At 41.2% G+C, this 14113-nt stretch overlaps 1 protein-coding gene across 1 annotated transcript; it reads left to right on the top strand.

Annotated features, from left to right (window-relative positions):
* The first annotated feature begins 709 nt into the window (after positions 1–709).
* On the top strand, positions 710–13729 carry LOC126092527 (mitochondrial import inner membrane translocase subunit Tim22). Its single transcript, XM_049908155.1, has 4 exons — positions 710–959; positions 1041–1228; positions 6921–6993; positions 13614–13729. The coding sequence occupies exons 1-4, from the start codon at positions 752–754 to the stop codon at positions 13694–13696; spliced, it is 552 nt and encodes a 183-aa protein (XP_049764112.1). The 5' UTR covers positions 710–751; the 3' UTR covers positions 13697–13729.
* The last annotated feature ends 384 nt before the right edge of the window (positions 13730–14113 follow it).

Here is a 14113-nt window from a genome sequence, read left to right as displayed (position 1 = left end):
CGAATTTGTGTACCTGTTGCAGTTTAACGATCACAGAAATTAACAACAAACTCTGCACTTTCATGTACGATTTAAATTTCATACACCTACCTGTTTGTGTCTCAGATCCATCAACACGAGTGGATCGTAAAATAAGTATTTGTCACTTTTCAGCTTTTCCATGTCTTTGTCACTGATTGCTTTAACAGCGAGAAGCTGATTCACTAAGTCACACATCCTTCTGAAAGTAAGTTACCGCCTAGCCTGAAAAACTTAAACTCTACAGTAGTAGATTACAGTTGCATTAGAGATCCTATGTACACACACCGTTGTCATGGCAACTGTTAACCAGCACTTTTTTTAGGTACTGCAGTAATTTTAAAATTAAAGAGTAATTTTCATCTTCTATTTTTTGAACGTAGCAAAACGCTACATTGGACCAAATATGATATCTTTATTGATTTTTCATGCATTTCCTGTCTGTGGACTTTGTGAAACGCCGGAAGGCTAGTGATGTAATGTCTCGTAGCATAGTCCAGTAACAAACGAGCCCCTCCAAGTGCGACATTACGGAACATTTTATTAGTATGATTTCATAAGTTCCGTATTCTTTTTGCCATAGCATTTGTGTAGCTACAATTTTCGTTTGGGTGTCGATACCCAGCCGAGGCACCTAGGCCAAGTTTCGCAGATATGCGAGTTTACAGTATTGACTAGTGTACCTCTTTGGCAAAGATATTTTGCTCAATGTTTTCTTGTTTTGTAAACAAACATGAGTGGTGAAGAAACGAAGGTGTTTTTCACAGACGAAGAATGGGATAATATCGCTCTGTGCTTAATCCAACAAAGCCAAAGGCTGAGAGAAAATATTATCATCCCGCAAAATTTAGGACCTGTTAGGATCAAAACGAACGAAGAAAAATGGGTTGAAGCGGCGTTTGAAAGTTGTCCGTTTAAGACTTTGATGAGCTGTGTCGCTGGTGTGTAAGCAGTGAATCTCTCTCTTTCATTTTCTTATAGGGAAAATCATGGAACTAGCATGCCAAGTTTCTGTTTTCTAGGTTATGGTTTGGGCGCTGCAATCGGTTTGTTTTCTGCAAGTGTAAACCCGACAATCGTAGGACCAGATGCAAAGCAACAGACTGCGAGGGAAGTTCTGCGTGAAATGAAAGGGACGACTCTTAGCTATGCAAAAAATTTTGCTCTTATTGGAGCACTCTTTTCATCTGTGGAGTGTGCTATAGAATCGGTGTGTCACAAAACAAGTTTTTAATTAAGTGTAAAACTTTATTAGCCAGAAGAAATCTTTTAATATGTAAATAATAATTTTCTTGAGATTACAGTTAACATTAGCAAATCAGTCAGATAATTTACTTCCGATTTTCATTTTATTTTTATTCTTAATTAAATTAGATGAACATTTAGCTTTCAGTGGTGTTTTATGTGAACCATCTGCATTGTTTACGATTTAGACTTGATATTTATACGTCGATTTAATTCCATATAAGTTAAATATTGCGATAATATCTGCTAATGAAAGGACTCTCCTCTGTGATCAATAATTTCTTGTTTATTTCATGCACAACACAAATTGTGGTATCAGTAACATTTCATTTGGGGAATATATTAACAGTGTGTACATAAAGGGAAGTAATCTCATGCTCTCCTTGTATCTGAACACAAGTGGAATGAGAAATGTTACAATAACATAAGTAGCTGACTAAGGTATCTGAAAGATAAGCTAAATACAGGAACTGTGCTTCACAGTCAGTAGGACTAGCTGAAACATAAGACAAATAATACTTCACTGTCATATAAAAGAGTCACTGCAAAACTTCAATGGTCATTATGCTCCTCATTACAAAACAGATCATTTTCCAGAGATTACTTAATTTATGATGTATTATTATGTGCATATCATTGGCAGCCTAGTTGTAAGCAAAACTTAACCAAAAATACCCTTTCCAGTTGCCTACAAAGACAATTCTTTTTGTTTGATGCTTTTTTGGTTAGGGTTGCGATGAAACAAAATTTTTTGCTTGTACGATTTGCAGATTAATTTGCATGTCTCAGTCAGTCCTGCTCCATTGCCTCCACACTTGAAAAATTATCCTTCACGGTACTACACTCTAAAAAAGCACCATGAAGCAATTATCTGAATGGAACGGTAATCAGTAGATGTGACATACATCAGTTTCAGGAAACTGGATGATTTATTCAAGAGAAAGAGCTTCAAAAATTGAGTAAATCAGTGGTGCAATGGTCCACCTCTGGTCCTTACACAAGCAGTTATTTGGCTTGGCATTGGTTGATAGAGTTGGTGGGTTTGCTTGTGAGGAATATCGTTCCAATTCTGTCGAGTTGCCTTGCCAAACCATACCTTGTCCAGCAAGGCCACTGGATCCCTCCCCAATTGAGAAAGCTTGGCAGGGCCGTGCAATCATCTCAGGATTTTGACAATCTAATGTACCAGTTGGATAGAATTTGGCATGATATACCTCAGAAGGACATCCTAAAACTTGATCAAAGCTAAGGCAAATAACTGCTTGCATAAGTTTCAGAGGTGGAACAACAAGTTATTGACTTTCTCAATTTGTGAAGCTCTTTCTCTTGAATAAATCATACAATTTTTCTGAAAAATTAGTCATTTGTTTGCCTGTGCATGTATATAACATCTACTGATTTGCATCCCATTTGGATATTCTTCTTTTTGTGGTGCATCCTTCTTCTTCTTCATCTTCTTCTTCTTTAAGAGTGTGTGTGTTGACATGTCCAGTATCTTGATTAGTGAGATTGTCCACTAGAAGAATGTTTGAAATGCATTTCATCATTTAATTTTGGACTGTGAATTCTTCCCCTAGCACTCAGATATTATAATATGTTACATACATGACTAGTCTATGCGGTAGTGTACAGTCGCTGTAGTGCTTAAAGTGTGTCCTCCATAAAGATCTGTCTGTCCGCCGCTCATGGTCTCGCGGTAGCGTTCTCGCTTCCCGAGCACGGGGTCCCGGGTTCGATTCCCGGCGGGGTCAGGGATTTTCACCTGCCTCGAGATGACTGGGTGTTTGTGTTGTCCTCATCATTTCATCATCATCCAGGAAAGTGGCGAAATTGGACTGAGCAAAGGTTGGGAAATTGTACGGGCGCTGATAACCACGCAGTTGAGCGCCCCACAAACCAAACATCATCATCATCTCATAAAGATCTGTACACTCACAATACTGCTCTATTTGAATAACGAGTAAAGATCATTTATTATGAAAAGGACAGACTGCTACTCACCATATAGTGGAGATGTTGAGACACAGGTAGGCACAACAAAAAGACTATCAAATAGGTAAGCTTTCAGCCAAAAGTACTTCCTACTAATTAGAAAACAATCACACACACTCATGCAACTCACACACACATGACCACTGTCTCTGGCTGCCGAGGTCAGACTGCAACCAGCTACACATGATGGGTGAATCAATCTGGGAGGTGGAGGTCAGGAGGAGGCTGGGGCAGGGACGGGGAGGGACAGCATTATACGGGTGGGTGATATGGCTGGAGAGAACGTAGGGCAACGAGATGCAGTTGGGAGGGCGAGGAGGGATGGCGGAAAAGGAGAGAAGTAAATAGACGTGGGCCCATTGATGGAATAGAGAGCTGTACAGTGGAACAGGGGACAGTAAAGGGGATAGGTGGATGGCAGACAGTTACTAACAAAGTTTGAAGCCAGCGGGGTTACAGAAATGTAGGCTATATTGGAAGGAGAGTTCCCACCTGTGCAGTGCATTAAAGTTTGCGTTGGTGGGAAGGGTCCAGATGGCACAGGCAGTGAAGCAGTAATTGAAATGAAGAATGTTGTGTTGGATGGTGTGCTCAGCAACGGGGTGGTCCAGCTGTTTCTTGGTCACAGTTTGTTGGTGACCGATCATGCAGGCAGACATCTTGTTGGTTATCATGCCCACATAGATTGCTGCACAGTAATTGCAGCTTCGCCTGCAGATCACATGGGTAGTTTCACAGGTAGCCCTGCATTTGATGGGATAGGTGATGGTAGGGACCGGACTGGAGTAGGTGGTGGTAGGAGGATGTTTGGGACAGGTCTTGCATTTAGGTCTCTTACAGGGATGTGATACATGAGGCAAGGGGTGGAAGCAGGGGTTGTGTAGCAATGGACAAGAGTATTGTATAGGTTTGGTTGGTGGTAGAATACTACTGTTGGAGGGGTGAGAAGGGCATTCCTCATTTCAGGGCACGATGACAGGGAATCAGAAATGTGATGGAGAATGTAATTCAGTTGTTACAGTCCTGGATGGTCCTGAGTCACAGCGGGGAAACCCCTATGTGGCTGGACGGTGGCACTTTCAAAGATGGGGTGTGACTGGAGAGATAAGGCAATGGTAATCTGTTTTTGTGCAAGGTTGGGAGAGTAATTACAGTCTGTGAAGGCCTCAGTGAGATCTTTGATATATTTCAAGAGGGACTGCTCATCACTACAGATGCGACACCCGCAGGTGGTTAGGCTGTGTGGAAGGGACTTCTTGGTACGGAATGGGTGGCAGCTGACGAAGTGTGGGTATTGCTGGTGGTTGGTAGGTTCGACATGGACAGAAGTATTGATGTAGCTGTGTTTGAAGTGGAGGTCAACATTGAGCAACGTGGCTTGCTGGGTTGAAGAGGACCAGGTGAAGCCAATAGGGGAGACAGTGTTGAGGTTCTGGGGAAATGTGGGAAGGATATCCTCACCCATGATCCAGATCCCGAACATATCATCAATGAATCTGAACCAGGTGAGAGTTTGGGAATCTGGGTGATTAGAAAGGATTCCGGTAGAAATCCCATGAATAGATTGGCTTAAGATGGTGCCATACAGGTGCCCATTTCCATACCCCAGATTTGTTTGTAGGTGATGCCTTCAAAAGAGAATTATATTAATATTGTCATTATTCCATCCTGGATTTTCCATTGTTTGTAAAAATCATTTATTTATTTGCTCTTTGCCCATGGACACTACCTGCTAATGTTCAGCTGAAGTACTGGATATGTTATACCATTTTATAGACTGACAGACAGGCTAAGAGAGATGTATCACCCGTGTTTCGAATGCATTTAGCTTGTTAAATTACATCAAAGTTCAAATACAGTGTATATATGTTAAATGTACAATAAAGGAAAACATGATTACATCTTACAGGCATCTATTACAATATAATATCTGACATCTAATTTCATTTTTTCACTCCTGTTGTGTGTGCATGTGTGTGTATTTTCTCTGTGAGATAAACACTTAAGTGATTTTTACAAAAAAATTATTTTTATTTCCATACTTGAATTCTGTAAATCATTAAAAAACCTTTTGCCTGCTTCATGTGGAGCACTTGCTTTCAGTTGGAGATTTCACTGTCTTGTGTGATAACTTTTCTTTCCTCCTTTTGCATGATCATTTAGTGTTCATTAATGAGCTTAGTACCTCCACCATTCATTTCCCAAATTCAGCCAAATGGCATTGACCTTTCAGTCAACAAGGATTAGAAACATAATTTCCATTTAGTTTTCTGCTGATAGTATCACTTTTGTGGACTTGGGCAGATTATTTGTGGTACTGCTTTTTTGAGTCCATTTGTATTCATTTGGTTAACAATTTATTTTTTTATGGAAAATTTACTTTTTAATACAGAAGTGTATGCATGTTTAAATTTCCCTCTCATGGAATATAATACAGGAGGTCAAAAGGGTAGTAAGTAGACCTGTGTGTGGATTTCCTGCTGGTGGAAATGTACTAATAAAACTCAGGAAATGCCATGTATTCCTATCAAGTCCAGTGCATGCACATCCGTACCAAGGCCTATGGGTAATGGTGCAGTTGGTGTACGTGGTTCTTGCAGGTGTAAAAAATGAGTTCCCGGCAAATTTAAAATGAGAATCTACCAGCAAGGGAGCCAACTCTAACAGAAAACATTGGCATTCCAGAATCATTGGGGGAAGGGGTTGGGCTGACAACCTAACCTGTAAAAATCAAATTTTACAAAACCTAATGAAGAGATAGCCAGCCTGACCTGTTTGTGATGAACTGGCAGATGTCTCAAGGACTTGAGACTAGAATGGGGCTCTAAGGAAATTACTTGATCAGCTGGATAAGTACCGACTGGATATTATAGCTATTCAAGAGGTGAGATGGTTAGGTGGAGGAATGGTACAGAAGAAGGATCATGTAATATTTTACAGCTAACAGAAAGAAAGATCACATGTTTGGTACTGGTGTTATTGTAAATAAGGGAAAAATCTTGCTGTGGATTCCAAGGCAAAACACACAGATTATGCAGACTTGGCATCAGAGGGAAATTATTCTACTGTAATCTCATGGGTTCTCATGCCCCAACGGAAAAGAAGAATGAAGATGAGAAGGATGCTTTTTATGATGAGTGGTATGAAGTAGACAATGGATATGCGAGAGGAGACTGTAAGATAATTTTTGAGTAAATCACTATTGTGTTTTATGTACTGAAATGTCATAAACGTAAACTGGTAGACTCATAGCTTCAAATATTAATCCATTTATTGAGATTTGAGTTTTGTTTGTTTCCAGCAGATGACCTCTGATTAATGACTTGATTGTTCTCTCTGTAAACTTACACTGGTCCTTTTGCTACCCTTTGAAGCTCTCTTAATAACAGCTTTAATGTTAATGAGGTCATTAAATCTTAGCAAAAATAGATTTATTTCATAATCGTTTTGCCAGTTATTATTCCATTTCATTAAAATTCTGTGTTCAACACTTTTTTTATCAAAAGTCAGTTGTGCATGAAATCAGTGATTCAGTTGTAAATCTTTCTCTTCTTATTTACAAAAAAGACAGAAATTACTTAGCCATATATTGTTTGCATAAAATATTTATATGTATTGCATACTGATCCCGTATGCTTCACTGAAGAGGATTATTTTTGTTTTAGTATCGAGGAAAAAGTGACTGGCGGAATGGGACATATGCTGGTGGAGCCACTGGTGCATTGATAGGCTACCGTGGTAAGTCATTTTCTCTTCACAGTCTGAACCATAAATAATTGTTCATTATCATTATTTCTATCAAATTGTGTTAATTGTGTTCTAATATATTTAAATTAAGAGCTCCCCATTCCTTACTGAGTATTTCTCTCCCCCACCCTACTCTCTCTCCCCCACCCTACTCTTTCTCTTTCTTCCTCTCTCTCTCTCCCACACACAAACACAAAACACATACATCCACACACAAGTGTATATATTGCTACACAGCACAATTCTTGGTCTTGCATTTCTCATGTATAGACCATCACAGAGACTTTTTAGGCTTAATTGTGTCACCCACTCTCATTTCCTCACATACTCCACAGTAAGGAGGTCACTAGTAGTTTTAAAACCCTGATGTTGGGAGCAGACAGAATTGTTGTGGTTCTGTGGAATGACCAATGTCCCAAGTTCAGCAACTGATGAAGTTTGAGGTCTGTCAACAATTATGAAAAGGATAGATTGCTACTCATCATAAAGATGAAATGTGGAGCTATAGACATGCACAACAAGAAGTCTGTTACACAGAGCTGTCAGCAAAAACCTTCTTCAGAAAAGAAGGAAAACACACACACATTCACACAAGGAGGCACCCCTCATACACACGAGCTCTCTGCTCAGAGTTGCCAGAGATAGCAGTTGTATGCATGAGGTGTCCCTGCTTGTGGGAATGTGTGTAGTTAATCCTTCCCTTTCTGAAGAAGGCTTTGGCTGAAATCTCGCTGTGTAGTAGTCTTTTTGTTGTGCCTGTCTGCAACTCAGCATGTCATCTTGACAGTGAGTACAGTCTATCCTTTTCATAATTGTTGACATTTCAAGCTGGACTTTCCATTGTTTGAGGTCTGTTGTGTGTTTCCATCACTGCTAGGCAAGAATAATGTGGTTTTGTCCTCTTTTTTTCTGCATTCACAATACAGTGAGTTCAGCCTCCAAATTTTGTGTAGATGTTATTTAATGCACCCATTGTTAGATAAAATCTGGGCGGATATGGTTCGTTTAGTATACCAGTGGGAATGCAGGTGAGTATATATGTACCTCACTATAATATTGTCCTCGAATAGTGCCAGATCTTTTCCATCCACAGTCCCATGCATTTCTTAGTGCTTCCTTGAATTATTATAAAATTTGAGTAGGGTATCTTATTGTACACCTGACTGCTCACAAAACTGCATCTTTTGCTTATTTGTCAGCAATTTATAATTTAGGTTTTTTCAGATGTTCTTACAATAGTTATTGTACTTCCTGCTGTTTACTTTCCACAAACATATGCAGCTTCCATACATTTTCCCCTCGGGGGCTCAGCATTCATTTGCTGCGCATTTGCTTGGGACCCTGGTGCTCCAGAGCTGGGGACTGGTAAGCACCACCAGTCCCCTGTCACCATAAGCTCTGGGCATGCTTCAGTGACCACTGTACAGCACAACAGTGGAATGTTATAGATCATAAAGATGATAAAAACCTCCTCAAAAGAAAAAAAAAGAACCTCTCAATTTCAAGGTGTACTGCGCTCCAGTGAGATGCCTGGCTGCTGAGAGGCACAAAGGATTCTGTCTAGGTGGACTCTTATCCCCTAACTGCTCGTGAGACCAAGATGGAACTCTAGAAATGTTCTCCTCCTCTTCATCCTCCTCCCAGTGAAATGGGTGGGCCGCTGGTAGGTAGCTCCACCCTGTCTTAACAAGAGGGCTCATATAGGAAATCCTTGTGACTCAGGGATTATTCAGAGGGCTTCAGTTTCGATTATTCAGAGGTCTTCAGTTTCTCGTAACAGAACCCATGCTTCTGACTGTTAAAAGAAAGATGACCCCTTTCTGTATTCAAAAAGGTTGAAAGAGCATTGCTGGCACTTTAAAATCAGTCAAGTGATTGTGAAATGGAACACTGTTGGCTGAAACGTCTAGTTCCCAACAAATACAGAACCTCCAGAAAGCTAAATGCCTCAGGGAATAAGCCATTGAAACGAAGCAGTACACACCTTGAACTACAGCAAAGGTGTTGTGTCAAGCAGAAATCTTGTAGTTATTCCCTAAGAGATACTGAAAGCTGAGTGGGCCCAAGAAGGGACTGTTGACATACAAAATGTAAGGAAAAGAGTGCATGGTGATCTAGTCAAGTTAATTACATTTAACTCCACAAAACTTTCAGAGCACATTAAGGCAGGTTTCCGTCCAAAGCATGCAGCTTTATGTCCCTAATCCAATGTGCTGTTTTAAATGGCAGCACTATGGGCATATTACTCTCGGTTGTAAGGGCAAAGCCATTTGTGGCAAATGTTGTAAGGGCACTAATGAAGGGGTTTGTCGTTCATCTGCCCTGAAGTGTGTCAATTGCTCTGGTGATTACTGTGTCTGGCATATGGATTGCAGTATCTTCCTTGCAGAAAGAAAGATACAGGAGCTGAAAACAATGAGGTGTATCTCGTATGATGAGGCCAATAAGATCTGTAAGTCCGAACAATCTCCGACATTGACTGCATGTTTTGCTTCAGCCATTAAAAAGCCTATTCCAATATTGAGTGCCACTACACAATTTTTTGTTGCTAGTGTCAGCAATACTGCATGCATTTGCCAGTGTACTTGTAATGCTGCAGTTGTTTCAGAGCCCATAGCCCTCCTGAGAACACCAAATAGAGCCACAGTTGCAAACTTTGCAGAGCTCCTGGTTCCTTCAAAGGGGTAGTCTGGTACACTATCCACCATTGCCTCTACCAGTGCTGTGGAAGTTCCTACAAAGCCTTGCAAGACTAAAAAAAGAAAAAAAGAAACTTCCACCACTGGTGAAACAAGCAGTAAACCATTACACCAGGTTGCCGTCATTTGACGTGAAAGTTCTAGTGCTTCTGCTTCATAGCCAATGGAATGTGAACTTCCACCTGTTGCAGGCTCCCCACTCTGGCACAGAGACAGATTGAAATTGCAGCCTCCATGATAAATTGCTCCCATACTACAGTGGGACATGAATGGTTTCGGGACTCATGGAAAAACTGAAACTCCTAGCACAGGCACACATCCTGTGATTGCGTTTACAGGAAACACATTTTAAAGCCACTGACACCTGTGTGCTATGGAGTGATACCCTTCACCTTAAGGATGACCTGACTGGGGAAAGAGCCGAGGGAGGGCTTGCTATGTTTGTCACTAATGCACACCAGTCCTCTGCTCTCCCCTTGGTTACTGACCTGCAAGCAGCAGCTGTTGAAGTTAATGTTTGTCAGATCATCACTATCTGCTCACTGTATTTACCTCCACAGGATGCGTTAGATTCAAGGTCTCTTATGGACCTTGTCGAACAACTCTCCTTACCATATCTCCTACTGGATGAATTCAGTGCCCATAATCTATTATGGGACACAAACTCAACTTGCCGTAGGGGTCGAGTTTTGGAGAGCATGATGATGTTTCAATAGCTGTGCATCCTCAACACAGGCAATCCTACTCATTTCTTGGCTGCTACTGGGTCATCCTCAGCCATCAACCTCTCTTTTGTTCTCTAGCTCATGCAGACTCTGTTCAGTGGGAAGCAGTTGATGACCTTCAATTCAGTGACCACTTCTGATTGTGGATCCCCTATCAGATAGAACATCACTAAAAGGAAGCCACCAACAAGGATGGTCAACAGAAATAACTGGACACTGTTCAGCCAGGTGGCTGCATTTGAACACTGAGGCAGCATCCAAGAGTGGGTGGACCGTACCACACGAGAGATGTACAGCATGCAACTGACTTATCCATCCCAAAGTCCGCAGGTCACGTTAGGAGGCAACCTGTACCTTGGTGGACTGATGAGTGCTGTTAAGCAATTTAGGTCAGGTGTGTGGCTCTACAAGGGTTTATATGCTGCCCAACAGCAGACAACCTCACAGCCTTTTGAGTCGCAAGATCTAAGGCTCACTGCATGGTTAAGGAGTGCAAGAAAAGGTCATGGCACACTTTCCTGGACTCCCTATCGGTTCCTCTTCTTCTGCAAAAATATGGGAACCCATTAGGAGGATTTTGGTAAACATAGTCATTTACCCATTGCAGCAGTTCTGAAACAAGGTCCCTCCAAACTGCTGAAACTATAGTGTCTCCAAATAATGCAAGGAGACACTCCCCAGACAATGGCATCAATGTCTTGTGCCACTGCCAGCCAGGATCCGGCATTCTGCTGCTACCACGTGACTGTTGAGAGGGGCTAGTTGGTCTCCAGATCAGACGATTGTGAACCTTACAGCAGCCCTTTCTCTACGTGGGAGCTGGATTCAGCGTCATCTGAGTCCTATGATATTGCCCCAGACCTGGTACATCTTGCTTCGCTATTTGGCAGCAGCATCAAAAGAAATCCTTCTCAAATGTTTTAATTTGATATAGCAGCCAGGCCACTTTCCCACTTGTGGAGAGAGGCCATTTTGGCACCTCTCCTTAAACCAGGTAAGGATCAAACATGTCCCAGTAGATACCAGAGATGAGACATCCAACTCCTTAATCACTCTCAGTGTGGATTCAGGAGATTTCGACCTACTGTTAACAATCTGACCCTGCTAGAGAGGGCTATTCAGCAGGCTTCCTACATAAACGTCACTGTTTCAGTATCTTCTTTGATTTCGGTAAGGTGTACTACGCTACATTGGATGCACAGTATTCTGGGGCAGCACCACCAATGTTGCTTCTGTGGCCCCCTCCCCATCTTCATATGGTTGTTCTCATTTAAGGACTTTTTCTGGTTCTGAGTTGGTGAAATGCTGTCAGCTTGTTTTGAACAGTAGAATGATATCTCTAAGGACAGTGTTTTAAGCATTATCCTCTTTGCCACAGCAACAGAAGTATCCAGTGTACAATAAAGAGTCCTCTGCAGTCCTCCTTATTTGTAGATGATTTTGGAGTTTCTGTTCCTCTTCCAGTATTGCAACAGCAACTCATCAGCTGCAGCTTACAGTGCAAAGGTTAGAGCAGTGGGCTGCAAAGAACGGTTTTCAAGTGTGTGTGTGCGTGTGTGTGTGTGTGTGTGTGTGTGTGTGTGTGTGTGTTCATTTTGATCATACTTGCCATATTTTTTAATTTACCTGATTTGCATGTGAGGAACACTATTCTGCATTTTGAAGACTCACTGAAGTTTCTAGGCCTTATTTTTGACTCCAAACTGTCTTGAAAGCCACACCTCAGAGACCTGAAAACGCGGACTCTGAAGGCACTGAATGTCTTAAAGTGCCTTAGCCACAGGCCTTGGGGACCAGACAAGGCATGTCTGCTGCAGTTTTATAGGGCTTTTGTGCAATAATGGCTAGACTATAGGTGCACAGTGTATGGATCCGTGAGGCCTTCTTATTAACCTGCTAACATATTGTTCCTTATCCGTATGTGGAACACCTTTTATACCAATTGTCTGCAAACAGCAAGGCCACTTGGAATCTGCATGCCCTTTATGCTGGAGTCAACGTACAGCAAGTACGACCCCAGCTGCAGGGTTTTAACTGCCTGCCATCCTGTTTACTGCAGAAGTCAAGAGCAGTTTTAGATTCAGTGCAATACAGGAGATTTTGCACTCTTGTGTATATTTTTAATACATTATTTTAGGACTTTTTAGCTCAGCACCACAGTGCTGTGGCTGTATTTATGGATGGGTTTAAACAGGAGGACTCCATTGGCTACTCTGTAGTTTTCCCTGATTTGTCCTCAAGGTCCTATGGCCTCATGACATTACTGTCTTCGATGCGGAATTGTACCTGATTTTGTGGTCACTGGAGCAGGTGAAATGTGCTTCAAGTGCTTAATTCCATGTCTTCCAATTCCTTGAGTGACCTTCACTCTCCATAATGCTTTTACCCAGGAGATAAAGTAGTAAGAATGTCCATTACGCCTTCCTCCACCTACAAAGACTGGGGAAGGTGGTGTTCTCTCCCACCCTACATGCTATCACCGCACTGTTGAGATACAGTCATGCATCGATGGGAAAAAGAATGGCTGGAAGTGAACACTTGGGGTATTAATGGGAACAAAAGGGCGAATGGGGCTGTGAAGGGAGAATGTTGTTATCCTCAGATACTTCAGCGTCCCATCCCCCCTACATGGTATTGCTTCTCTATTGAGGTACATGCTTTGACAGAAAAAGAATGACTGGAAGTGCGTAGTGAAGTGCACATCATGGCCAAAACATATATCAGATATCTTGTATAAAGTCAGTTGACAGATACAACCTTCCATCCAGTCTCTCGCTCACCAGCCTGATCTTGAAACTGAAAGCGATAGATAGACAATGCAAATATTTTTAAAAAAACGCATTTAAAAATGTAGGCCTTCATGAAGACACTGCTAGACAAATGTTTCACTCCCACACATGCAAATATATGACACTGAAGTAAGCAGAAGACCACAAATAGTGCTGCATGTATGGAAAATAATGCAAGTCACACCTGTTTACAAAAGAACCAACATAATTAATGTCTATTTGTGCAGGACCTATCTAGTTCAAAATTTATGACTTTCCTATTGGAGGAGACCTGTCTCTCAAAGAATCAGCACAGATTCTTGAAGAGACCACATAATTGAAACCCAGTTTGCTTTATTCACATAGTATATTTTGCAAATAGTAGATGATGTATAAAACAATCTTTTTCTTTCTTGCAGCTGGCTTGAAGGCAGCAATCATTGGCGCAGCTGGTTTTGCAGCGTTCTCCACCATTATTGATTATTATATGAATAGATATTGAATAATTTGTTAAAATAAATGTTGTTATGTTTTCCGTCTTTGTTATTCCTCCATCCTATTCCATTACAATTGATTTTCTTACTGGAAAGTGAAACACCTAAGTGTATATAAAACGCTAACATTATTGGAGACAGCTGTTTATTGTATATGTTGTGCCAACAGCTTCTATCCTTGCAGCAACAATTAATTCAGCTAGTGGCTGCTGTTCTATAACATCCAATATCCTCGATATTTTATTACAATGAAAAATTCACCAGGGGCTGGGAAGTACATGCCCTATATCTCAAAATGGTTCTCAAACCATATATACACACACCAAGTGTACTACATAGAGCCATTGATTGCACTTACAGATGTGTTTTTTGTTATAAAGACAAAGAATCTTAGGTTTGTGTAATGAGTTGAAGGAAAAAAATAG

The sequence above is a fragment of the Schistocerca cancellata genome, chromosome 7 (genome assembly GCF_023864275.1).
Source record: "Schistocerca cancellata isolate TAMUIC-IGC-003103 chromosome 7, iqSchCanc2.1, whole genome shotgun sequence".
NCBI classification, from domain to species: Eukaryota; Metazoa; Arthropoda; class Insecta; order Orthoptera; family Acrididae; genus Schistocerca; species Schistocerca cancellata.
Note: the sequence above shows the minus strand (reverse complement) of the source record. Positions and strands in the feature narration are given on the sequence as shown.